This window comes from Athene noctua, chromosome 4 (assembly GCF_965140245.1).
Source record: "Athene noctua chromosome 4, bAthNoc1.hap1.1, whole genome shotgun sequence".
In the NCBI taxonomy this organism is placed as follows: Eukaryota; Metazoa; Chordata; class Aves; order Strigiformes; family Strigidae; genus Athene; species Athene noctua.
In genome coordinates, this window is record NC_134040.1 from 67,996,835 (window position 1) to 68,024,110 (window position 27,276).

At 38.6% G+C, this 27,276-nt stretch overlaps 2 protein-coding genes across 3 annotated transcripts in view; both read left to right on the forward strand.

The window, feature by feature from the left end:
• The window catches only part of GUCY1A1 (guanylate cyclase 1 soluble subunit alpha 1), a 35,152-nt gene extending 28,283 nt beyond the window's left edge, over positions 1-6,869 (forward strand). For both annotated transcript variants that reach the window (XM_074905663.1, XM_074905662.1), the window contains 4 exons: positions 1,224-1,709; positions 2,206-2,349; positions 4,408-4,562; positions 5,865-6,869. In XM_074905663.1, the coding sequence (XP_074761764.1) occupies positions 1,224-1,709; positions 2,206-2,349; positions 4,408-4,562; positions 5,865-6,066 (987 nt within the window). In that variant the 3' untranslated portion in view covers positions 6,067-6,869. The remainder of the gene's footprint in view (positions 1-1,223; positions 1,710-2,205; positions 2,350-4,407; positions 4,563-5,864) is intronic.
• A 7,979-nt stretch (positions 6,870-14,848) lies between these two features.
• GUCY1B1 (guanylate cyclase 1 soluble subunit beta 1) overlaps positions 14,849-27,276 on the forward strand; it is a 45,205-nt gene continuing 32,777 nt past the window's right edge. Inside the window, exons 1-2 of the mRNA XM_074905664.1 lie at positions 14,849-14,944; positions 15,295-15,368. Of these exons, the coding sequence (XP_074761765.1) occupies positions 14,942-14,944; positions 15,295-15,368 (77 nt within the window). The 5' untranslated portion in view covers positions 14,849-14,941. The remainder of the gene's footprint in view (positions 14,945-15,294; positions 15,369-27,276) is intronic.

A 27,276-nucleotide genomic window follows, 5' to 3' on the forward strand; every position in this document is an offset into this window, starting at 1 on the left:
GAGATAAAGCCAATGATATGCCAGGCTGCTGAGAATAAGAGCATCTCCAACACAAAGACAGCAGCAGGGAAAGCTTTATTAAAGTGCTCCTCAGTCTTCTGGAAATGGAAACAACAGCTCTAGGATTTGGGGAAGGAAGTACACATTTCCTGTGCTCATTCAGCCTTTGGTATCTTTGATATTCTGGTGTTTTCACTGGGTGCAATTGCCAAAGGTCCCACATAGTTTTGGCTGAATGGGATTACTTACTATTTTTGCCAAAGCTGGGTCTGTGACAAATGACCTGGGATGGTAGAAAACATTGACTATTCAATGACTGCTTTTATTCATCACTGGCCCCAGCTGAATTCCAGCTTATATACATCTGAGGCACTCCAGGATGAATTACCAGTTCAGACTCAATACTTCAAGAATTTAAATGAAGAATGCTAATACAGGTTTCACCCAGTTATTAACAAAGTGGGAAGAAATGTAGCACTGATTAGCTACTTCATCTCAGATCCTTTTCTGCACTAGGCAACAGTTTAATGATTACAAGGGGTAGTAGACTCTGCTTTGCTTTTGCATGTACTTACATATGCAAATGTCTGTGAGCAAGTAACAGGTTTTCTTCAAAAAACAGTCTTTCAAAGCGATGTTAAGTGATGCTCTGCAGCACCTTGCACATTACACAACTCAATACAAAAGGGAATAAAACCACTTCACACAAAATATTTTGCTTCTTTAGATCATTAAAATGGGATATTTCTGCCATTTACACCTTTTAATTTTAAATTGCAGTGAGTACTGAACATCCTGTGATAAAATTGAAGCAGATTTTCTCACTTTATCTTACAAAGAAAGTGGGGTATGAACTACACGCTTGAGTTATTAGCAGAAATTCATAGGCCACTATAGTAAGTAACATCAGTAGATGGAATTTCACATTATTTGGGGGGGGGGTTTTCTTCCTAATTTAAAACCGATACTGATACTCAGACATATTAGGTGTTTATCCTTAAATTGTGGTCTAACTCTTGTACCAGAAGGCTCAAGCAAATTAAACTTATTTGATGGCTTTAGCACCCCGTGTTTTCTCTTAAGCAACTAAATGAAAATGTAAGGACTGTAGATGAGTCTGATTTTCCTACATTTAAGCAAAATATATTTCCTCTAAAACTTCTTGCTTCTAAACCATTGCCTCACATGTTTTACATGAATTCTTGTTTCTTTTACTGTTTCAGGTAATGGATCTTAAAGGCCAAATGATCTATATTTTTGAATCCAGCGCCATCTTATTCTTGGGATCTCCTTGTGTGGATAGACTAGAAGATTTTACAGGACGTGGATTGTACCTCTCAGATATTCCCATTCACAATGCATTGAGAGATGTTGTTCTGATAGGAGAGCAGGCCAGAGCTCAGGATGGACTGAAGAAGAGGTTAGGAAAGCTAAAAGCAACCCTTGAGCAGGCCCATCAAGCACTTGAAGAAGAAAAGAAAAAGACCGTAGATCTTCTGTTTTCAATTTTTCCTGGAGAGGTTGCTCAGCAGCTGTGGCAGGGACAAGTTGTTCAAGCCAAGAAATTTAATAATGTCACAATGCTTTTCTCTGACATTGTTGGATTCACTGCTATCTGTTCCCAATGCTCACCTATGCAGGTTATCACCATGCTTAATGAGCTTTATACTCGCTTTGATTACCAGTGTGGAGAGCTAGATGTCTACAAGGTACACAATTTATTCTGTGGGTTTCTGGGGAAGGAAAGGAAATGATGACTAAATGGGACAGAGGATAATAGAAGTCCAAAAACTATTTTGCCCTAAGTCTTCATTCTAAGATAAATCACAAAACAAACTATATAAAAAAACAGTCAACCGAATCAGCTGTTCATGCAGACAGGAGAGAAACCCATCAAAACTTGAGTTAATTTAAAAAATTTCAATGACAGTGCTGTGAATTTGGAGTAAACAGATGTTTAATGTAGCCATGGGTGCCTTACAGCAGGTGGGCAAGGAAAAGTATTCTAGCATCATGCTCAGCAATAAATACAAGTTGTGCAATTTTGCCTTTTGAATGATATTGCAGGATTTTCCCAGGACTTAAATAATTTAACAGGACAAATGAGACTCAGTCAATATGTAGGCACAATTCTTACTGAAGCCACAGACTATTCTTTTATGTGTCAAACAGTCTAACAGTAAGGAACAAATATGCCTGTTTTAGGTTGAGACTATTGGAGATGCCTACTGTGTCGCTGGAGGTTTACACAAAGAAAGTGAAACACATGCTGTTCAAATAGCATTGATGGCCCTGAAGATGATGGAGCTGTCAGATGAGGTGGTGTCTCCCCATGGAGAGCCTATCAAGGTTATATATTTTGTTATATTTTATATGGCTAAAGTGGGCATTTTTGTTTGTTTAGTTGCTTTTGGGGTTTTTGTCTCAAGGAAATTTCACATCATTGCATTAACTCAGACAATTTGGGAATCGAGTGTGTGTGGCTGGAGAAGCTGACGTTGTGAATGAGAGTTCTGTGGAGAGGTAAAGATGAAACAGAGATCTGAAAATCAACCCAAAAGACTTAAATGCAGTGAAATCAATAGATGCACACTGACATGTTGTAGTTTTTGTCTCAGTAGCAATATATTTGTCAGTGGCATGGAATATTCTGATACTGTTTTCTAATGAGAATAATCCTCTCTCAAAATTAGACACAGTGAGGGGCATTTCAGAGTAACAGGTATAAATACGAATTATCAAAGACATCTTCTGATTGTACTAATCCACACAACTTTAAAGGATTCTGTTGCTGTTCTTTTATAGTCAGATACTGAACCACTGCTATAATATAATGGTGTTAATGCTGTCAAAACAACTGTTAGATTCAGTGGTAGTTATGCTTATGGCTTCCTTTCAGTGAGGACTTACACATGTACTGAACTTTTCATGTAGGTTTACCTCTCACTGAGAAAAAAAGAAAAAGGCCTGTGTGCATGACAAACAATGTGGACCTTTTACTGAGTTCAAATGTCTGGGAATGGGGTCCTATTATTTTTAATACAGGTGTCTTAGTTCATTATGTCTTTCATTTGCTCATTTTTAACATATATATGTTCATTTGTTCCTTTAGAAAATTTCAGGCTTCTTTGATTTTAGATTAAGGAATATTTGTATTCCAAGAGAAAGAAAATGGTTATTAGGCATACATGCTCCACATTTATCACAGAGAACAGCAGTTGTTCTTTTTGTATTTCACAATATCAAATTAAATTATGCTTAAAAAAATCTGGAAACATTCTGACAATATTATAATGTGTTTATAATTTCCACATAAATGCTACCTCTGTAATTTTGAATGAGGAATGCTATTACATGTTAAAATAAGTAGAAAATTTTATTGTGTAAGTACCTACTAGAAGTTTCTTAGAAGAAAACTGAATCTATTTTTAATGAAAACATGCATCTGTTTTAATGAAATGCTTCATGAAAGCATTGGTTGTTTTGCAGAACAACAAATACATAAGTCTACTGTCATTTTATGTATCAATTGTCAAAGAAAAAGGCATAACTGAAAACTGCTTACTTTAAATCAGACTTGTATATCAATGTGCATCCTTGCTGTGTAGATGGATTTTGCTTTTGTTGCAGGCCTTTCTGCTTTTCCACTCAAAATTAGAAATTGTGACTTTGTCATAATGATAGGATATTATCTTGATATGTAAAGAGTATCACACAGAGGAGATATGCAAGCTTGACAACATCATGCCATTCAGAGTGCTATTCTGAAGAAAACATGTCTACACATCTCAAAAAAAAAAAAAAAAAAAAAAAAAAAGGAACATAGTACACAGCACCAGCTAAGCAAAACTCAAAAATCTGAGTTAAAAAGAAGAGGTATCAAAATGTTTCAACTGCTGTATAATTTGATTAATTATCGAAATTCTGTACTTTGGGATTGGGATTTAGTCTATCTGTGACCTTGAGAATAGAGTTCAGCTGGAACTACAGCATATCCTTATTGTATTTGTTATCCTCTAAGACTTGTCTCCTGACCTTAACAGCAAAGCAAGTACTATTTATTAGCTGTCACCAGTCTAACAACATTGTGTCATATAATTCCTCCCAGGAAAGTCATAGTAACTCCTGCTGATATTTCTAGATCAATTTACTGCCACAGAGACCAGTGCTATCACATTCATATCAGATGAAGGATTACTTACTATAAATGCAAAGCAAGGTAAACTTCATCTAGTTTCCTCTCCACGAGCAGTGATGACCAGAATACAGACAGTTTAAGGAGACACTATTAACTCTATTTTAGTAGCTCATGATTTTTTTTTTTTTTTAATAGAGGACGAATTTATAAAACTGACTTTAACCATTTTATTTTACTTAATAATGCTGGTTTCTGTCTTTTATTTAAAGATGCGTATTGGCCTTCATTCTGGATCTGTCTTTGCTGGAGTTGTTGGGGTTAAAATGCCTCGTTACTGCCTTTTTGGAAATAATGTGACTCTTGCCAATAAGTTTGAATCTTGCAGTATACCTAGAAAAATAAATGTCAGCCCAACAACTTACAGGTACAGTGCTTCATATCTGTAAAATGTCCACCTGAAGTAGTTACTGTGATAGTTCATTATTTTCCTCTTCTTTTTCCCTCTGAAGTACTGCTGTTTGCTTTTTTTCTGACTGCTCATGAATGCACTATGGTTATTTTTAGTCAGAATTCAACCAGCAGTAGCAAGAAAAAGGGTGAAACAGAACAGCTGATATTTATTCTTCAGATGTTTCATTTAAAATAAATGGGCTATCTGGGCCAGTTTTCTTCTTACTCTGCAGCTGTATACCTCTTGCTTTTTTTTTTACTTCTCTCATGTAGTTGGATCCTCTTTGAGCTATGTGGCTTTCAGTGTGAATTGGATGCTAAACCAGCCGCAGGTGCCCTTGAACATAACAATCTAACTGAAGATTTGGCCAACAGTGATTTTTTTTTTTTCCATATCCATATGGAAAATAATTTTGAATTATAGTGACTACAGTCTTTTCTTAAAACCAGTAGACATTTCATCCACACAAGACTTGCCTATAACTTGTAGCATAAGTAGGTTTCTGCATGGCTGTGTATTTACCTCAAGAAAAAATCTGAAATGAGTATACTGTTGAAAAAAAAAAGAGAATTAATTATCTGAGTGCCTAGAAAATAGGCAAATTGGTTAAAGGGTAAACTATTATTATTGTGATATGTTTGGTTTTTTCCCTGCATGAATGATGTTTTAACCTCCTTTTTGTTTAGTGTTTTTTTCTTTTTGATTCATACACCAATTCTAAACACATATTGATAACATTATGGCACCTTGCACAACTCCTGTATATTGCATAATTGTTTGGAATCTTAGATACCAGTTATCAGTATTTATCCCTACAGATTAGCAATCTGTGCTTCAGGTATAGAAGACCACTGGGTTTAGTGGATGTGTGTGAAAAAGCAAAATTATTAGAATTGGTAAGAGGACCTTAGTTAATAAGCTTTTCAGTATTTCATTAGTTGAAACATTAATTATGGTGCCAATTTCATGTGAAAATCTGTGTTAGCTTTCAGTACTAGATAATTTTCAAAAATATTTACAACAAACATAGCACCTACATGCAGATCATTGACAAGACAAAAAGAGAGGCAATATTCCTGTTTGCGCTGGTGCACAAGTTAATAGGTTATCAAGGTTACCAGATAAACAGTATTTTTTTATATTTTCAGTAAATAACATATAAATATTAAATTATATTCTGCCCTGCTGTACATGAATAATTATTTAATGTTTGCACTTGTAGTAACAATTAGTGACTGATGAATTTGTAATCAAGATGATTCATTTTTGTTCTAGGTTGTTAAAGGAATATCCAGGTTTTGTGTTCACACCTCGCTCAAGAGAAGAGCTTCCACCAAATTTTCCCAGTGATATCCCTGGAATTTGCTATTTTCTGGATGCTTATATTCAAGGAACAAACTCACAGACTTGGTTTCAAAAGAGAGATTTGGGAGATGGCAATGCCAATTTTTTGGGTGAGGAAACAGGAATAGACTAAATTGTACATTCACAAGTGTATAAAATAAATTTATAAATATTTTGATTTTTTTGTATAAATTGAAAATTTTTAAAAATTTATGAAACATGAAAGCACTTTAGATTGTTAACACCTGAAAGCCAGTATTACAATTTCAGGAAGTATGTCACTGACTACTTTTTATTTTTCCTTTGCATAAGGAACATAGTCACTAAAATAATGTTGCAATTTCACTGTTGAAAATGCTACTAAAACCTACATTTTCCCTGTGGTAATTTGTAAGTGCTATGTAACAATTCTCTCAGTTCTCTCTGTGCTGAGAATTCTAGATGTATTGTACATGCAGTGTGTCAGGAAATGTAATGTGCAAGTGATGCAGCCACATGCAGTGTTGTGAGCTGGTGCTTATCAATGGCTATTAAAATATATTTTCTTAGTGATTCCATAAGAAAATATCGATTAAAATATTGTCATTGCTATCACATACTCCTTCCAGTGCATCATTTGGGCCCCATCCTAGAAACTGCTGACCATCTTCTAACACTGACTGGAGTCAGTGTGTTGAGGGTGCTCAGCATCTTCCGGATCAGGCTGCTAATTGTAGCTAATGCACATATACATAGCAGAGTTTGCTGCTTACTGTTTCATGAACTTTATTTTGTGTAAAAAATAAATATAGATTGAAACACTGTATAATCACATACTAAAGTCTCTGTAATCATCAAACGATATTTTAGTTCTCGGGGTTTTTAAAATACTTTACAAAAAATAATATCTACTTGCTATTATGTATTAGAGCAATAAATGTTTTCTTTTTGTTGTCATTTAAATTTGAAATGTTGTAAAAGAAGTGTAATAAAACATGCTTCGAAGTGTTTGTTTAGAAAGGTAATTCCAGTCAGACCGTGTTAAATGGAACAGAAGCACACCAGTTTAAAGCTATAGACCCTTATTCAAGGACAGCAGTGTTGGTATGACATGTTATTGAAATGCCTATGGTATACTTGCTTTGAAGTTGCCAGGGGAACCTACAGTGAACAGAAATTCTTTAAAATGTATAACACATATACGAAGTATTCATATTACTACAGTACAAGCTCTTCTATTGTGGAACACAAGTGGAGAACTCCCAAGGGTCTGCCTCTAGAACTGGCAGAATAGAGTTACTTACAAGTCCTGAGTTTAGGATTCTGCCTCTCCAGCTAGCAGATCTATCTGCATAGATATTTCCCTGTGCCGCACAGTTTGATCTCAGCTGCAGGCTGGAGAACTGCAGGCTGCTGACACACATACAAATAATTCCAGTAGTATCAAATGTTATTATTCTAACCTTTTAAACTCTTGGGATTTTGGCATATCAAGCCATAAAAGTCTTTCTTCAAGCTACTTGCCTCTGAATAAGATTTTGCACTCTGAATAATTACAGGGAGCAATTATATTAGACTAAGGTGCCATTCTGTTCATTTTCTGAACTTGACTAGTTCATTCTGAAGCTTAATCTACTGTTTTATCCTACTGTTTTGCAGTAGAAACTCATACAAAAGATGTACCATCAGAGCCTTGAGAAAAATCCTAAGCACTAAGAACATTTTAAAAGTATACTTTAATTCAGATTTCCTGTAAGCAGCCTTTGAACAATACTTGACACATTGAATCCTGCTATTGCATGAGGTCTCCTATATCCATCCAAGATGCTTAGAAATAATTCTGTGACACAAAAATGGAACCTGAAAGTCTGTGTATTACATTCATATACATATCTCTCTCTTGCACATGCCATGTGTATACATGCACATATACAGGCATACATATTTGTAACATTTTTAACAGCAGTGTTTCAAGGAACCAGGAACTATGCAAATCCTGGTGACTGATCTTTGCAATATTATTTTCATTGGAAAATTCTGTTCTATTCACATAAATACCCAGAGGATAGTAAGTCTCATAGGGGTGCTCCTGGATTTAAAAATGTGGCAGTATTTGACTACTGACTCTTCAGGAGGCTCATTATATTAAGCCAATAATGACTGAAGCCACTAGGAATCTATCCATTCCTGTCATCTGTTGAATGTTAAAAACCAAATAGGCTTTTAAATAAAAGAGATTTCTTTCTCCATATCTACCGAATAGAAGGGACTCTTAGGAGTGAATTTCCTTTTGTCCCTAGGAAAGAACTGTTGCTGGACTGGATGGGGGCTATTCTCAAAGCCCCATGTCATACAAAACTGTCATGCAGTAGGATGTTCATCATGGCAGTTCCTGGCACCTTCTTAAGTGCATCTCTGTAAAATAAAATGTGCCCTAGGCCAAGGTTTTTATTACAGATCAAATGCGTCTTCCAACATTACTTTTTATAATTCTCTATTTTTAATACACCCTAGGTTACTTTACCAGCTAGAATAGAATTGCTGTAGAATTCCTTTTTATTTCACTTTTTTCCTGAAAATTTCAAAACATTCCCACGTCTCCTTCAGCCTTAGTTCTGAGAATAATCCTGATAAAGTGCTTAAGTGTACACATAAAGCAATATGCTTGAATCTCAGTGAAGTAAATAAGATTTAAGCACGTATTTGAGACAATGATTCAAGAAAGTGCTTTAAAATGTACTTGCATTCAGACCTGTGCTGCAAAAAAATCCACAAGTCTGTGTTTAGCTTTGAGCATAATTTAAGAATTTAGGTCTCATTGAAGCTGTTCCTCAGTTTAAGTTTTTTGCTGAATGAAATAGGTATTTAATAAGGGACAATTATTTTTAGGTAATCCTTTCACTTAAATAGTGCTTTCACTTTTTAACTAATCTTCACTTAAATTAAAGCCAATGGCAAAAATGGAATCAGAAAGCTGATAAACAAGTTGAGATAAACAAAAGGAAAGCAATTTAACTGATATAACACTGGGAAATTTTGCAAGGAAATAAAACGGGTTTTTAAGCTGATGTCTTGTATAGTGTGTATCTTCTATGGTATTGTGAAAGTCTTCAGAGACTATGCAGTACTATTTACATAAATATAAAAATACGTTAGTATTATGTCCAGAAATGGTTTTGGTATTATGCAAATTTTTATTTTATTAGTTCATGAAGAGTCTGTGGGGCTGATTCCTGTTCACATATACACTATGTGATGGAAGATAAATTTTTATCACACTGAAATTTCTTTAACAAAGAGGTGTAAATGTCTCTTGAAATAAATAAAAAGTGGGTCTTTTGAATCTTAACAGTAAGACAGATAAAGTAAAAGCTATAGCAAAAGAATTCAACTAATTTTATTTCATTCAGGCAAGACCTGATAAGATTTCAGGGAGATGATGGAAAAAAATTGCTGGTGTCAGAGGAAGTGCAATTAGCATAAAGATGATGTTTTCTTGCTGAACTACTGTGTAAAAACAAAGCAAACCAACTCACAGAAACTGACAAAACAGTGAAGTGCACAGATAATCGAGCCCCAGTACACCTCTACCTATTCCAGTGAAATCCTACAAAGGAAGAATTCAGAACTCCCCCAAACCCAGTTTATTTCTTCCATCATTTTCTTTTGCATTCTGTGCAGAAACAGCTGCAGCAGATAGTACAGGAGGCAAAATAAGTATTTCCAGCTGAAAGCCATCAGAATTAAGAGGAATTTTTCATGAATCTTGGCAAAGGGACGCTTTTTCAAACCCCACCCATCCTATAACCTAGCAGGCCACTCTAGCTGCTACCGTTATTTATGCACACTCATTGTTCTGCAAAAGCAGTGGAAGGGGAGTTTTTGTTTCCTGCACAGCAATAATTTTTGTGGCTATTTGCCATATAGCATACGAGGGACTGTGTTGCTTTCAAAGCCATGCTTGAGTTTGTCAGAAGTCAGCTTGGCAGGAACCAAATTTAACTTTGAGGCTGTTTCTGAAAGGAAAGCTAGGATTTTCTTTTCTACATCTAAAGTCTGCAAGATGTGTGCCACAACAGTCTTCAGAGACCTCTAAAACCGTATCTGATGGTATAGCTGCTCACAACTCCATAGGAAGGAAATAATCAGATACAAGCTGCTTTTTATTATTATTTTTTTAAAATTTCCCAAGCAATTTGCATGAATTCACTAGCAGTTCTTTTCAGCAGAGCAAAGGGAGAGAGTAAAAACTCACTGTCATGTTACTCAGCATTGCTTTGACACAGGAGCACAAATAAAATACAGAAGACAATCAATGGTTCTGGAACGTCTGCTACATCCAGATGCGACAGTTTAAAGATACGTACTCTCCTGAGCACAAATAGTAGGATCTGAATGTTAAATATGCAGTTAGGTTGGAACATGAAGCTGGAAAGCCAGTCAAAGAAATAATAAACTGTGAAAGACTCTAAACCAAAGTAAACAACCTTATAAAGTTGTGCGTCTCATCTGCTTCAGCAGATTTTTGATGCTGACAGTAAAGTCATGTCGAGCCAGTGGTTTCCTAATATAAATGGAAATGGGCATACTGCTTTGCAGCCCCATTACAAGGCCTCCTCCAAAGACCTGTGCCGAAATTGTTTCCCATCTTCTGAGCAGTACAAAGTTACTAATTCTTGTGTCACCACACCAACAAAAGTCATGTTTATATGAGTATCCTGCACACACAGCATGTAATAGGAAATAACCTAGAGGAATACATGCAGTATCATTCCAAGGATGTGAAAAGGGGCAGATTAAGTCATAGATACACTTTCACTCCTCTGATTTTTTTCAGCCCATATAAAACCTGACGAAGAATTATCAGGGACAATAACATTCACAGGAACTTTGGAGCACAAGCCTATGAAAATCAGCAGGTCTTTCTACTGGTTGGTTGCAGAAGGCGTTAGGGAAGATTTGAACATATGATTAGTTTGCTCTGCATTGCTAAGATTACATTTCTCTTACAGGAGGATGCAAGAGAGCCCACAGTTTCTCAGATCTACACAGTTTATTGTAGTACACAACAGCATTGACATATTGAGTGCTGTTTCAGACACAGCTTGTCAATACTGTTACTGGAAAATGAATGTAATGGTATAGTGAAATAGTGTACAGTGGTACAGTAGAAATAATGAATCTTGCTGAAGTGATCTTAAAAAAAAGGCATATTTCTGCACATGAGAAGTGTTATTAGGACAATCCCAAATGCCAAGTCTCAGACCATTATGAGTTGAAACAGATAACTAGAAAATACCCATAATTCAGTTAGATGTCAGTAAAACAACTCTGTCTTCAGTAAATGAAATCCAGCAACACCATATAAGGCAGCATTTCTATTCAGGATTATAGTAACAATATAAAGTGTAAGAGCAAATTCCAAAGTAAAAAATGCAACTTATTAAAATTCTTTCTTTGTTTTATAATGTTTGTGTATTAACACAAACCATACTGAACTGAATGTAGATTTTCTTGGTCAGTTAGTGGTTTTCCCAAAGTTACCATCTCAGCAACTGCCCTTCTTTTTGCTTTGATGGATCTCAACAAGAATTTCCAGATGAAGTCAGAATCTCAAATCAGGAAAAAACATATATACCACCACTTGAAAACTACAGCAGTTGTTTTTCTCCTCTAAACACTGGCTGCAACTCTTTGGCTTTCTGATGGCCAGCACAGGAAACTCCTCCTGAGAAACATGTTCAGGGGAACACAAAGTGGACAAGCTGTAGGATTTCAGTTACAGAAAACACTTTCTAAAAGGCTCCTTTCATGCCAGCAGTTCATCCCATTCATGTCCCAGTTGTGGTCACAGCTATCCTCCCACTCCTGAATACCAAAAAGCAGCTGGGCAGCAGGTCATGAGCGTGAGGGTCCCCAAATGGGAAAGTGAATAAGCTGCAGGCTTTATGGAAGTGCATCAGATACAGTCCAAATGGTTGTGTGATGTGCATAATCCATGGGACCGTTAGTCCTGATACTAGTAACGCTGGGTCTTGAAAAACACAGCCTACTATTAACAGCTTCATCTGACATGTACTTTACCATGTTGACCTGGAGATTCTCCTTCAGCTGAAACTAAATCTTACTTAAGACTTACCAGAGAGTCTTGATTCAGCAAGCACATGGAATGGAGGCTGGTCCCTCTCAGCAAATCGCTTGGCTGAATTCTTTAATTTGGCATCTTCCAAACTTTTAAAAGGGGATCCCTGTTTTAGAAAACTAAATCAATTGTTGTCTACTTTAACTTTGCCCATGCTGTTTTCGGTTCACATTTTACAAATCTCACCTTGGATGCCAGAACTTCCATTTGTATTACAATGGCTTAATCACAAGAACAGCCCGCAAATGCAACCCACCAAGCCTGAACCAAATCAGAAGAAAGGCAATTTTGCAATTGTCTAAAATAATTTTGACCCTTGCAGATATCAGCACTTTTGAAAAAGCGTCACTCAGGTACATAAAACAGCCAGGATAAGGTACTTTCCAAAACTTTTCTCATATAATTCTGTGAGCACGAGAGTTTGCCCCATATACAGAGTGAGCAAGCGGAGTCCCTTGAAATTTATGAAGACTGGGGATGTTGTTAACACAGATTCTCAATCCAGTCTTCCTGTTTCCTGCCTGGAATGTGCTGTCAGGACTTCCTTGATATTTTGTAGCCTCAAAACCATTTTATAGGTGTGTGAAGAGGGAGACTACAGAACATCAGAGAGCAAAACTCCCAGGTGTTTAGATCGTCCAGTAGTGTAGATTCACTACCACCAATAGGCACACACTAGATTACACAGGGCATGTAACTACATTTGTATTGTAGGATATGTCTTCCCATTTTCCCAAAACTTCCTTCCTACCAAATAGGACAAGTAGATGGTGACCTGATGTACTCAAAACCTGGTTAATTAGTGACTCTCCTCAGCTACAGGGAAATACAGCCTTTTGTCCAATTACAACAGCATGATTTATTACATCATCTCAGTTGCCAGTTTCCTGGATATTGAAGAGATTCTCAGAGTTCTGCATCTCTTCAGCTTTTGTTTGTTCTCTACACAGATATCTTCAACGAATAGTTTGGTTATTTAATCTAAAAATTTTCTTTCCTCCTTTCAGAATTAGCATATTATTTGTATGGTTTTAACTGGTTATATTGAAACTTTTGGTTTTGGTTATTCTTTAAAAAATCTAGAATTGGTTTTCCCAGTAGATTTGGAATGTGTTAAACTAAGAAGAATTGATTATTACACCCATGTGACCTAAAAGAAGAGTTTCCATCTACTGTTCTTGGAATGCCTACTGAGATCATGTCTGCCGAATTTCTAATGGCTATCCACCCGTAATTTGTTTTCTCACTTACTAGCAATTTTAACAGATCTTAACACAGATTGAAAAGTTCACCAAGCAAGAGATGAAATTTAAAAAGATTTAAAATTATGTCACTCGTAAACTTACATGGAAGTTCCAGTACACATATTTCATCTCTGTTTTTTTGTGAACTGTGAAATACATGAACAGTTCAAATTTTAAACTTATTTTGCACTATCTTACTAAGGACTGAACTTTTGCAATTTTATTTACATCTAGAATCTATCTGGATTGATTAGCATCTATGGCTCTACTGACTTCATGTAGCAAGGTCTCTACCCAAGAGCTACTACAGTAGTAGTCCATCGAGTACTCATCCTATAATCCTCCTAGATAATCTAATTATCCCTTGAATATATTTTGATTCTTTTTAAGCAAGCAAAAAAATTTAGCAGTCTCATCAGGATTTTTATTTCATACTCTAAGGCCAGGTCTTTAGATGGTATAAAGGACTGTAAACTAAATGGCTTTTTCAAGTGCTGCACTATCTTTTTTGTTCCATGTATACGGTAACATATGATGACAGCATGTTATTTATATGCCCTTGGTATACTGTCAATAATCCTCTGCTCAAAAACTCCTGTTGTAAGGGTCACACCTTACTTGGAGAACCCTTTGAGAATCCGTATGCAGCAGTGTTTATTCACATTGGCAAGGACTCAGCAACACACAAAAACCATTACTGAAAGCATTCGTTATGCTTTTAATGTCACTAGCCTTTGAAAAACAAATGCACAGAAACAGAAACGTCTGCGATCATTTTGCCCCTCACATTCTTCACTTTTTAGGGGGCATTTCTCATCCTAAAAACTAAGCGGCTGCATTGGGGTATGAAACAACTGAAGAAGCAATTCTGTTCCGGCGAGGGCAACTACTGCAAAGGGCACTGACAGCGGAGCCCACGTTGCTCTGCTCGTACCTGCCCAACCGCTGGGAACCTGCCCGGCACTTCGCCTGATCGTCTGACCCCGTGCCAGGCAAGACGCAGCAACCCCAGCGGGAGAAAGTCTTTGGAAAATTCTGTTTGATGCGTAGGAAACTGTAAGAGGTTCGAAAGGTTCGCTGCTGAGGAGAGCATGGGGGAAAATAAACCCGAGAGGGATGACTGTACTCCCTGGGCCCGTCCCTCCTCCCTCCCCCACGCGCGCCGGCCTGACGCGGCAGCAAACACCGTTATCCCGCCGGCCCCGCCGCCTCCGCACCTGAGGAGCAGCAGGGCGAGCCGCGGACCTGCCGGCGCGCACGGGGATCACACCAAACTCCCGGGGCAGCCGGCTCAGCCCGCGGCCGCCACCTCCCCGCTGGGCACGGGCAGCGGCGCCTCAGGCGGCTCCGCTCCGGGGCGGCGGCGGCGGCTGCCCGCGGTCCTTGCGGCCCTTGCGGCCCCGGCTCCCACTCCCACGCGCCCACCCCCCGCATCCCACAGCCTCCCGCAGTCCCGCCTCCAGCTCTGATTGGAGGAGAGCACGGCGGCCGCGGCCGCTATTGGATCCCAGGGCGGCGGCCGCGCTCGCCGTTGGCTGTCGGCGGATGCCACTCAGGGCGGTGGCGGCCGGGGGAGGTGGTGAGGCGATTGGGACCGATTTTCTGCTCCGCGGCGGCGGCGGCGGGGTGGCGGTGGCGGCACCATGGTGAGCTCCGCCGGGCCACCGTCCCTGCCCGGGAGACTGGGGCTGCCGGAGGACGTCTGGTGCGGGCTGGTTCGGGCCGGCCGGCCCGGGCCCGGGCCCGGGCCCGGGCCCATGGTGGGAGGGAGGAGGCTGAATCCGCTAGGGAAGAGGGACCCGTGAGGGGGAGCCGGGCCCCAGCCCTTTGTTTTTGGGGAAGATGGGGGTGTGGGGGGTGTTTCGGAGAGGTTGCTTCCCGCGGGGAGATCGGCACCGGGGTGGGGTGGGAGGGGTGGGGTAGGATGCTGCGGTGCGGTTGAAGGGGCTCCCCCGCCCGGTGCCTGACCGTGCCGCCGCCTCGCCCTGCCCCGCAGTACGGCTTCGTCAATCACGCCCTGGAGCTGCTCGTCATCCGCAACTACGGACCCGCCGTCTGGGAGGACATCAAGTAAGTGCGTGTGCGTGTGGGTGTCCCTCCGCCCCGGCACGGCGGCGGGCTGGGCCGGAGCCTCCCGCCTGCGGGGGTACCTTGGCAGGGCGGCCGCGGCTCGGCGGCTCTCCGGTACCGGCAGGTCTGTGTAAACGTCCGCGGGCTGGCAGCGGTCCCCAGGAGGTCGCTCTCAGCCGTGACAAGACCAGCACGGTTCTTGCCGCGTTTCGGCCCGCTCGGGGCCTTTCTCAACGCCGCAGAGACCCTCTTCGTTCCATCCGTACTGATCTCCAGGAGCCGCAGCGGAGATGGCATTGATCCCTCCGGTGCGTCGATTATACGAAGTATATGGCAAAAATAACGTGCAGGCAAAACGCCCCAGAAACCATGGAGGCCCTTCCTTGAGTCAGACTACCGGCTGAGTCGTGCAACAGCTAATGTCTCGTTGCATTCCTGAAAGAACTGGAATACAGTTTTTAGCTAGTAAACTCAAGCTAAAACTAGTGTGAGATTTTGATAATATGCTTAGCTTGAAATTAAAAAAAGAAGCACTGCTATAGAGAAATACATACAAGAATGTATGTATAAGAATGTTTTTGGCTTTATTGTCTTGAACCTGATTTCTTGTGTCCAGCCCTTGCTTGTCTGGCAGTATGGCATTTTTCCAAGGGGATTACTGTCTTCACTTTAAACTTTTGATGACTTGTGAGATTTCACAAAAAGTTTGAGATGAGTAGTGCAAGTAAAATTCTGTTTACCATAAATATGGTGGTGTTGATACTTGGGCAGTACTACAAGAAAATTCTTCAGAAGACATAAATGCTTACTGAGTTGTAAACTTTGTAAGGCATCAGGTAACTATGTAGTTAGAAGAAAGGGCTTAATATGATCTCTTGAGTTTTAAGGGAGAAGTAGATTATCCAACTTAGAGAAAATGGCCTTCTTTCAACTGGATACCTTCTTCTATACTCCTCTCTCCCATTTATTTTGGGCCAATTTTAATATGTCAATGTAGCTGTCTTGCCGTTGTCCTAATACATTTTTTGGAGATAAAGGACTGGTCTTGACTGTGAAGTTTTTGTGACCATGACACATTTTTTCCTTAATCCATTCATTAAGAATGTGGTAATATTTCACAATACCATGAAATCAGAGAATCAGAAGTGTTGGTTGGAAGGGACCTCTGGAGGTCATGTAGTCCAGTCTCTGTTTCAACCAGGACTGTTAGTGGCACTAGATCAGGGCCCAGCTATGACTTTTGACTAGCTGAGTCTTTAGAATCACCAGAGATGGAGAGTCCACAGTTCTGGTTTAGCAGATTCTCACTCTTCCAGCGATCCCTGACAGTTAGTCTGTAAATTAGTCTTTGCAAATGCAGTTCTATGGATTGCATAGATGAGTCTTCAGTGAATGCCACACAGTTTTTTACTGTAAGTTAAATGAGCTATATGTTTATTTTTCTTACATACTAAACACACTGATCTATTTTGAATTCTTATGGTTTGATACTGGTTTTATATGACACATGTAAGTTAAGAGACAATAAAAAATAATACTGATACATATATCATTTCCCATGAAAATTATAATAAATATGTATAAAATATAATGAAGAATGTTCACACATTCCTGGCATGCCAACCTTAGCAAGGTGTCTTTGAGTATTATGCTCACTTTTGTCCAGATTATCCACTGAACAGAATTTGTATTTAAAATTAATCCCTCTGAGATGATACAAAGTTTCATCTTCTAGTACAGGATCATGCTGCAGCCTGTCAGAACCCTGTCATAATTCCTGATGCATCCTATCTCTAAGGTTTTGCACATGCTTCATAGAATACTGAAGATAACTAAAGCCTGTGGGGAGTATTAGTCATTTAACATTTTGAAGAAATTTAATAGAAAGATATGAAATATTTTGCTAAGGCTGGCTGAGAAAATTCACAAAGCTGCCACATCCCATTTCTGGTTTTCAGCTGAGAAATGTTTCTGTTTTGTAGCAGCCCAACAGCTAGGCTCTGCTATTAACTCACAGAGAAGATGGCTTTCTGGAAGGAAACTGTACCAGACCACCACCCAAACTGAAGCATGGGACATGATCTGTGAGAAAGAGCCAACGTATATGCAACAGCTGCCATAGCTCCTAATGCAAAAGGTGTTTGCAACAGGATATTTATTCAGCAGGATTTATCTCAAAAAGTAGTGCATCCTAGAGTTTAAAAACCAGCAAACAAACCCCTAGGTAGCTCACGGGAACAGATTATAGTGGTGCTGGTTTAGGGGATGGTCCAGGCTCGGCTCATAGCCACTAAATACTTGTTTTAGGTACACTTAAGTTCCTGTGGTGCACTTGGAGAGATGTTGTGGAAGAGGTTAGAGGTTTTACCTTGTAAGCAAATCCAGACTTCTTTCAGAGGCTTTGTTAGAACTGTTAGTCATTTAGGGAATAATGGGAAGATACAGACCAGTGTTGTGGCATGCTGGGTTGAATGAGTTGAATTACTGATGATTGCATTGGAGGAGTAATTGTTGAAGTCAACAGGCTTTGGCTGTTTTAAAAAAATGAGAGGAAGTTTACACTGTTAGTGTGGTTGGATTTGCAACAACTTAAGCTTTTCTGTGAAGCAGAAAGGCCTCTGGGTAGTTCTGTAAAAAATTGGGCATCTAGCTTTTTTTTTTTTTTTTTTATGTTGAGCTGATCACATACTGCTATTTCGTTCTCCTTGAAGTCACTGCAGAAGCTATGAATCAGCACTGCAGAGTGGTGGATTATGATTGCTGAGTGATTTTGAAATGCCAGTGGGTGAATTTGCACTTAATATTGATAGAAGTGAAAACAAAGCATAGAACTGAATAAACTGAAGAAAACGGGTCGTGCTTCCAAAAAACGCATTCAGAAAGGTTAAATACTGAACTAAAAGGGTATGCTCTGTGCGAAGCATGAACACTTTTGCCTTCTGTAGCTTTTTCAGTGATAAGTGACATTGAATGAAGTTCTTAAATATAGAAATTGGGAGACCAAGTAGTTGAATTTAATGCTGTTATGAGAGTGGTGTTTTTGTTGCCATCAGTTACTGTTCACTGAGTCAGAATGGTGTTTTCAAGTCTCATTTCTGCTATTTCATTCATTTTTCAGCATTCTTGTGAAACCATGATCTATCTGAAAAAGATACATACTGATTTTGTTGTTAAATGTCCCAGAGTTGAATCATTGGCAAAGTTAGACTCCATGGGTTTTTATTCACTTTTAAAACAGATCATAACTAAACAATAGACCTTTTTTTTTTTTTTTACACACATCAGGCAACCTTTACAATGAGGCAATAAGCTCATGGAAAATTTACAATATATACTCTGAAATGTTATTGAATATCAGTTTTGCTGGCTCAATAGAAATATGGCTTGGTTTTGCTAAAGAACTAGAATTAAAATGCTTAAAACCCAGAACAATTCGAAGCCGTCTATTTCTGAACCAACATTGTTGATCCCAAATATGTTGAATTCAAAGTAAGAGGAAGAAAGATGGCATATGAGCGATAAAAGGTAATCTTGATTTATGAAGCCTGTGTTCATTTTCTCAACCACAAAGTCTCAAAAATTTGTATCTCCTTAGTTTTTCTCTGGCTACCACTCATAGAATTGAGAATTTGGGCTTGTGGACATTTTTTTTGTTAAGAAGCCCTAGAAACATTAGTGGGATTTACTGAAATTGGATGAGAGAGGGGGAGTGAGAGCCACTTGGGAGAGTCCTTCTGCAGCTGTTGAATTCTGCAGTAGCAGATTTTTCTTAGTGGAAGGTGAAGATGATTCAGCATAATAATTTCTTTTGCTTACTGGCAGTTGTAAACTGTATGTACACTTCTCATTGTTCAGTCTTTCAGTCCTTGGGAGTCTTAGGACCTGGAATACATGAAGACATGACTCTTTGATCAGCTTTCCACTAGCTCTGCAAAGAGTTATTAGTAAATAAACTGTTACTTAGAGCTGTTAACCACATTTTTGCTGAGAAGACCCTTTTGATTTGTGCTTTCCCTGCTTAAGAGAAAACGTCTCTCAAATCCCTCGTTACATCCAGAGAGTTAGTTCAGGTTTTGTGGCCACACTTGTAATGGCTTGAAAAGATGGTTCCCAGGATTCCTTTGGCATTAGATATCCAATTCCTCTGCAGCCAACCTAAGCCCTAGCCAACATAAACTAAAAATTGTCCAGCCTGACCGTTCTCACATGCATGCAGTTGTGTGCTCATGTCTGATCAAGGCCAAATTTGTACAGCTGAGTGATATGGTAGTGTGTGAATGTGATAGTAAGTAGTGTGTGTGGATTTACTGTCTATGTGCCTGTCCAAAACAAAACAGAGAGATTACCTGCATTAAAAAAAACAAAATCCACGGCTTATGAAGTACTGTTTTCTCTGGTATATTTTGTGGTGGACATATTTAAACAGGTTTGTGGTTACATATATTTGAAAGGGGCTTCTATCATGGCAAAATCTGAGCTCTTCTGCAACAGGTGTCACATCTTGCTGAGCTGAACAGCCAGTATATGGGAAGTTCTGAGGACTCCATTCAGCAGCTCTAAAGGCTAGTTGTCTAACAAGCATTAACAGGGATGTCTTCTTGAAACAGCTCCAGAACAATCTGTGGGACCTAGAGCAATGTTGTCAGCAGGGAGTATGTACACAGTCATTTATTGCTGTGTTTCCCAACAGTATAATTTGATTAAACAAACATAGGGTTTTCCCCCAGGCTCCTAAATCTGAATTTATGTCAGGTTAGTTGCTCAAACCATGACGCTTTTGCATATGTTGCCAAGAAAGGGAATGAAAACTCAAATATCTTATTAAGAAGTGCATTAAAATGCTTCATCACAACACTGTAGAATAAATTATATTTTTTCTATAGAGATACGTGAAAGATCTGGGTTTGGGAAATGAAATGGCACAGCCAGTCAACAGCAGTCTTCATCTTCCTTCTGTTTCTATGTAGAAGTCCCCACAAAAACATGGGTAGCCTGATGAGCATGGAAGAACTAGAAGAGAAGTTGAAAATTTGTGTGTTTGCAAAAAGTAACTACATAGAGGTTCAACTACTTTTAATTGATTCTAGAAAATAATATCTGTGCTGAAACTTGCACAGTAGCAAAACAAGCATTTTGTGCCCCAAGAGTCATGTATCATTTGCTGGCTGTATCATAGTGTGGGATGCAGAAAGCAAGTAATAGTCTTATTTTCCTGGTGCTCAATGCTTAATGTAGAATGAAGGCATCATCCTGCTGTTGCCATTTTTGTCCTCCTTCTGTGGGTGAGGCTGGCATGTGCTGTCCACACATGCTCTTACATGCCAAGATTCCAGCTCTAGGGACCCTGCTGAGCAGCACAGACTACATGGACCCAAGGATCTGCAAGTGCACACAAAGGAAGAGCAAAAGTCAATCACTTCTCCTATGAGGAAGGAAGTTTCTGTTGTTCTCCCCTAGACTTCACACATTATCACCTACCAAGGCTTCAGGTTAGTTGACTCTTTAGAATTTGTTTTCTGTAACTGTCCTGCTGTGGTTAAAACTGAGGGTTAAGAAATTATCCTGGCACAATGTAAGTGGAAAGCTTGTCTCCTCAGTTTCAAATTGTGTTCAACTAAAGTGGTAGGAAATTCTGTAAAATTTGAAGGAGTGAAATAAGCTGCAGGGCTATCATTTGCCTTTAGAAAACTAAGCAGACAGAGAAACTTCTGCATCGTATCAGTGAAGGTTAACAGGTCAGACTTCAGTGACTTTTGCAGTAAAATGTGGGTGATACATGTTATTGAGTAAATTTTTTGAGGCATTCCTAGCAGTTAGGTACATCAGTGTTGTTGCAGGTTGGCTAGTTAAGCCAGGAGAGGTAGATGCTTTTATTCATTTATGCATTTAAAAATGTCTTCCACTGACTTCCACTAGAATTTAGATACTTACAAACTCATTGACAGGATGTGATGTTCTGATAAATTTTATTTGCAGTTACATTCCAAAATAGTAAATAATATAAAACCAAATATAATAGAAAATCTACTCAACTCTGCCTTTAAGAATATATATTACAGGTTTTTTACCGGTGACAGTATTGGATTTTTTTTAAACTCGCTTTGTTTCCTGGGAATTTCTTGCATAGCAGAACCTGCCCATTTTTATGCATCTTAAGCAAAGCAGATAATAAAAAAAACCTTTTGTAGCTGCAGAATAAAGGCACTAGCTTGAATTACTGTGTCCATATACTGAGTTCAGAATCTCACCTCTCAAAGAGGTTTTTTTCTGCTTACTAATAGGGCAAACTCAATTTATATTTGTTGACAAATCCTGTGAAAATCAAGTTTTGGGCCTATTACTGTTGTTTAGCACAATGTTTAGATGGAATAATAATTCATACTGTAGCGTAGTTTGCCTTTTCAAAACCTAGAAAAATACGCACAAAAGCTGTAATGAGAGACTGTTGTTTACAAGTTGGAACAGTAAACTCTTAAGAGGTGTTGGAATTCAGGTAACTCCTAGGTCTAATGCTGGTGGCATGTAAAGTTCTGTTTTCAGAGCTGGATTTGAAAACTACGCTGTAAATCAAGCCTGAAGTTATGTATTGATGAATGGGATAAAAATAAAATACGGAGTAGTTGTGCATTAACTGAGTAGGATCTGGCCTCAGTACTGAAAGAACTGGTAGCCTGGAGGAAAAGGAACAGGTTGTGTGGACTCAGGGGTGTGACTGGTAGGTTGTCTCATGCAGGCTCAGGGAGAGGCAGCAGAAGTGGCTTGGAGCAGACTTCACTAATGTTAGTATAAGTGGTATCCAAATCCATCTTTCCCGTACAAAAAAAAAAGCTCATCAAATGCTTATGGCTCTTTATGAGACACTCATTTTATCTCTTCATAATATTCTGGAAAATGTCATGTTTTCTGTTTGCAGCTGACCGTAGTTTCTATATATAGGGCAACCCTTTAAAAAGCATATAAAGCGGTACCATAGTCTATACCAATATGTCTACAGTGTTAACAGCGTCACTTCTGCTAGGAGAGAAGATGGATAATCATCAGCTTAGAATGTAAAGTTTTTGAAGAAACTATATTTGTAGATACATATGCATATAAATATTTATGTGTATGTATATGTGTATGTGTGTGTGTGCATATTATGTATACATAACCACAATGTGTCCTGGGCAATAAAAATGCAAAACTAAACAGGAGATAAGGGTCAAAGATCTGTACAGAATGTGAGGTGTGGCATTTCTTTTAGTTATCATGGGTAGTTGAAGGGAGTGAAAAGCCTTCTAGTTATTTGTGATGTTTCTCAGCAAGGGCTGATTTGCAAGAGAACCTTGGTGCCAAACTCCTTTTAAACATCTAAATGTAGGTTTGGATGTGCCTAGGACTTCAATTTTTTAATGATCCTCTTAATGCCTTTGGGTTTTCTCCCATCAAATTGCTGGCTTTCCTATTCCTTTCTTATGTACTTCTCTTCCCAGAACTGTCAGAAAAGACCCGTTGGCTAACAGAGGGGGGATTATGAATCTTGCCACATAGCCATGTATAGCTGTATATTGCAGTGGTGTTAATCAGTCCCATGTGAATCCTTCTTTGCTGAACTGCTTGTGAGCTTGCTCGGTATGTCCCTTTCGCGACCCACAACTAGTTTATTATAAAGAATGCTTGCTTTACAGTTTACCTGAAGTTACTGATTCTTTCATGCCCCAAAATGTTGCAGGCATACTGTGTTAATTATCTTAATTGTCTTTTTACCATGAACACTTATGAAAAAATAGGCTATTTACTAGAGTTTTAGTTTGAAAATCCATACTTACTTTGCATCATGTAGGACTCAGTTATAATTAATTGCAGTGGTTGTGAAAAAACAATGAAAATTGATTTTTTTCCTTAGCACCACATGCGTTTACCCAGTGCTGAAGATGGAGTGTTCTGTTCAATCAATCTCAAAACAATTTTGAAAAAAATACAGACTACTTATAAATAGATGTCAGAAAGAGACTTTGGAAAGCCATTAGTGGTGAAAGGACAATAGATTAATTTTATTAATCCGTACACCTCAACATTAATGAGTGTTTATCCAGAAAGTGACATTAAGTAGGAACGTTCGTTGTTGTTTATGTTTCTAAGTCCTTATTTCATATGATTCCAAAATTCTAAGCAGTATTTTTCAAGTTTTCTTAAAACTGATGCTGAATAAATGGTTCTTCATGGGTCTGGAGGTTAATATTCACAAGATTTATAGGGTCAGGACACTACACTTCCTGCTCCTTAAGTTCCTCACAGCGGAAGGACCTGCTTGGAGGTCAGGAGTTTAAACTGTGTGGATGCCAAATTCTTTCATTCGTCTGGGAAAGACTTGGCTAGAAGGAAATAGTGGCATGTCGTGGAACATGATGAGACTATTCTTGTAATATCTCTCAGGTACTTTGCAGTTTTCCCAGGATTGGGAAGTGCTTTTAGACCTGTCAGGATACCAGGTGTTGTATCACTCAGTCTTATAAATGAAATGCTTGGAAGAATATTTTGAAAATACCAATCCTTTTAGTCCATTTATGTAAAAGGAAGCAAAATAATACTAGCTTTATATTTTTAATAATATTTTTAGTATTTGGAATAGTAGCAAAGAACTTGTATTTTTGTTAACTGTATCTTCTAGGATTATCTTGTTTTGAAAACTTACATTAAACACTCTCATATCCAACCTGTAAAACTGGGAAATAGCTCAGAACGCTGAAGTCTATAAATACACCTATTTATTTTACCCAGAACGTCATTTTCCTGGACAGATTCCCATTTTTGTTTAATCTTGTAACTTAATATAATTTATGTTTTTCCCAGCTGGGTGTTTTAAAATATCTCTGGACCATCCACAACATGTACAAGTCTGTTTTTTTCATTTTGGGAGGAGTGAGAAGAGCGGTTCAATATTTTAAATAATTTTTAACAAAGCAACTTTCTGAACCATGAAACAAAGATGAGAAGCATTTTGAAAACACAGACCATCTGTGAAGTAATATAATGAGCAGTGAGCTTGCCATTTTAGTGTAAAAGATCTGCAAAGTGATGGTTCTGGTTCACTGATAGCATCTTTAGTTCTGACACATGTAATTCTCTTTAATAGTGTTACTCTTGGAAGGGAATTAAACTTGATGTGCTCCTATCGGTGAGATCAGAACCGTGCTGGGTTTTCTAAGTGCAGTAGTGTTATTTTGTCATTAAGATTGTTTTGACGTCTCTTCAATTTAATGAGCACTTTTTCCATCCTTGGTACATGAAGAATAGTTAAGCACAATGGTGGCAAAAGTCCCAACAGAAACAATACCTATCATGGAAGAAGTCCTAGAGGTGGTCTTGGCTGTTGTTGTGGTGTGTTCAAGGTGACACACCCAGGGCATGCACTTCAGACTGGAGTTTTGATAGGAAGAGATCCAGTTGTGCTTTTGGGACACGAGATGATCTGTTAAAGTGACACCAGCAGCTTCTAAATAATAATGTTGTTGTATCACAAAGAAGCCTGTGCATCTTCAGAATAGAAAATAATTGTTCCATGCAGCCTTGTACCATCTTTTTTTCCTGTTTGTATCCATTACATTTTCTCAGTATTTACTGCGTGCAAAGTTCTGTAATGGGAAGGGTTCTTTTTCTGTAAGAATTTTTTTTCTTAATTCCAGCTTAATGACTGACTACAGAGGCAGGATAGCAAGTGCTACTTCACAGGAATAAGAAAGTTCTGACCACAGCAACCTTCTTCTTGATTATGATTTATTCAAATTCCCTTTAAATGCTACAGTCTGACTGCAAAACTACATTAAAATCTACTTTGTGCGTAACGGGCTATATAAGTAAGACCAACCTGATGTGGCATCTTGTCCAACTGTGTTGTCTGTAAAGTCTCTAAAGATGGCAAAAAAAATCCTTACTACATCAAAATAGAGAAAATATTTCCTCTGTGTGAAATAAAAGCGTGTGCAATCTGTGGTTTAAAAATCTGCACTGCAAGATCTATTTTAAGAATGGTTTTTGTTGGAATGTTTGTCCACACTTAACATTTCATCCATCTCTGTGAATTATTAACATTACCTTTGAACATAAGTAGTGTGTTTTCAAGTACTAAACTAGTTTCACAATGGGAAAGATTTTCAAAGTGCCCATTGTACACACATAGTATCACTGTTCTGTGCTGCTAGACCGACAGCAGTTTGGGGGGCGTTATCATGACTGATGGAGGAAAGGCTGCTTTAAGAGTTGATCCTGCTTTGATCTACTCAATAGGAATTTTTCCATTGGTTTCAGGGTCAAACCTGTATGTGAAAAATGGCCTCAATATAGCTGTGTTATTTTCCATGGTGCAATGGTTAAAGTTCTTTCTCAAGTAAACTTCCTCACATTAACCTGGATAGTATAAACATTCTGGAGGAAAACAGCATTTTAGAAAAGTCTGGGCTGGAATCTGTTTCCCACAACTTGAATAGCGCTGTGTAATCATTCAAAATTAGTCTAGAGTAAATAAAAAGGGCTGCCAAACTGTGGCGGTTAGGACAGGCATAACATAGGATGTAAGTTTTGAACCATGAAATATCACATCCCATGTGCTGACAACAGGAGTCAGTTTGGACAACAGCATTAAAGTCTTGGATTTTTAAAAAAGTTTTGAACGTAAACTATTGAGGAGCAAAACTCAACCTTTTTTTTTTTTTTTTTTCTGTAGAAATGTAAATGAGACATTTAATTGTAAATTTTGTTCTATTTGACTTAGAAGTTATTTTGAAAGAAAGGCCATATAAAAGTTAAAAGTTTGCTACTGTAGTCCTGCTCCTTCACTGAAGAATTAACCAGCGCTTGGGAATTTGCCAGAGCTTGTTGCTTTTGGCTCCTTTCCAGTCAAGCCCTTAAGAAAGCCACCAACATGTTATTACTGTTAGTGCCTTTGTGATCAAATGCCACGGTTTGCAGAAAACATTAGTTATGCTAATTTACTCCCATAATTTTATCTGGTCAAAAACTGGGAATAAAGGTTGAAGCAAAACATTTGAAGGGAAATTCCACAGTTTTTCATAAAGCTATGGATTATGAAGTTTTCTATGAAATGTGGTGAGCCAAATGTAAATTCTTTGCATCTAAAGATGCCATGTTATACTGCAGTTTTAACCCCAGCTCATGAACCATCTGTCAGCCAGGAGAGGGAATCTGTTCAGATGAGAACAGTTGTGGCCTTCTGGTCTTTCAAAGTTCACATACTTAGGTTTGTAGCCATACCTTGTTCTTCCACACAGACAGGTTTATTTTCATACATGGCACTCATAGATTATGGAGGTAAATACAGCTGTGTCACCCTGGAGGAATTACTGTTGATGGACAGTCAACCTCAGTGGCTCCACAAAGCTGACAAAGCAGCTGCATTTTAGTATTTATTATAACAGTTTTCACAACAGGATCCTGTATTTCTTCATATCACCCTTGTTGTAGAACCAGCTCCTTAGTGTAAATGCAGGCAGCTTTGATAGATCAGATAGGGGTCAGGTAATTAGTTGAGAGAATTTGCAGCCATGAGGAAACAATTTAGGGATTGCCCATTCACCTGAATGAATATTTCAGTGACTGTTCAGTTTCCTAGACTGCTGCTGGTTGCATCATGGTCAGCCTCTCTGGTGCTGACAGCTGTGATGCTATGCTTTCTGAAACAAGTTCATTAGAGGACCTTCAATTTTGTAGACTTACTGAAGGAGAAGTATTCCTGTAAAAATAGGAGTGTTTTCCCATTGCATTTGGATAAGCTTACAGTAGCATTTCACCATCACATGCAGTCTTAAGGCTAATCAAATATTTCAGAGAGAAGGACTTTGGGAAATTCTCATGCTATCTGATGCTATCAGATCACTGAGGGAGGTGGAAAGGCTTTCGAAGCTGCAGACCC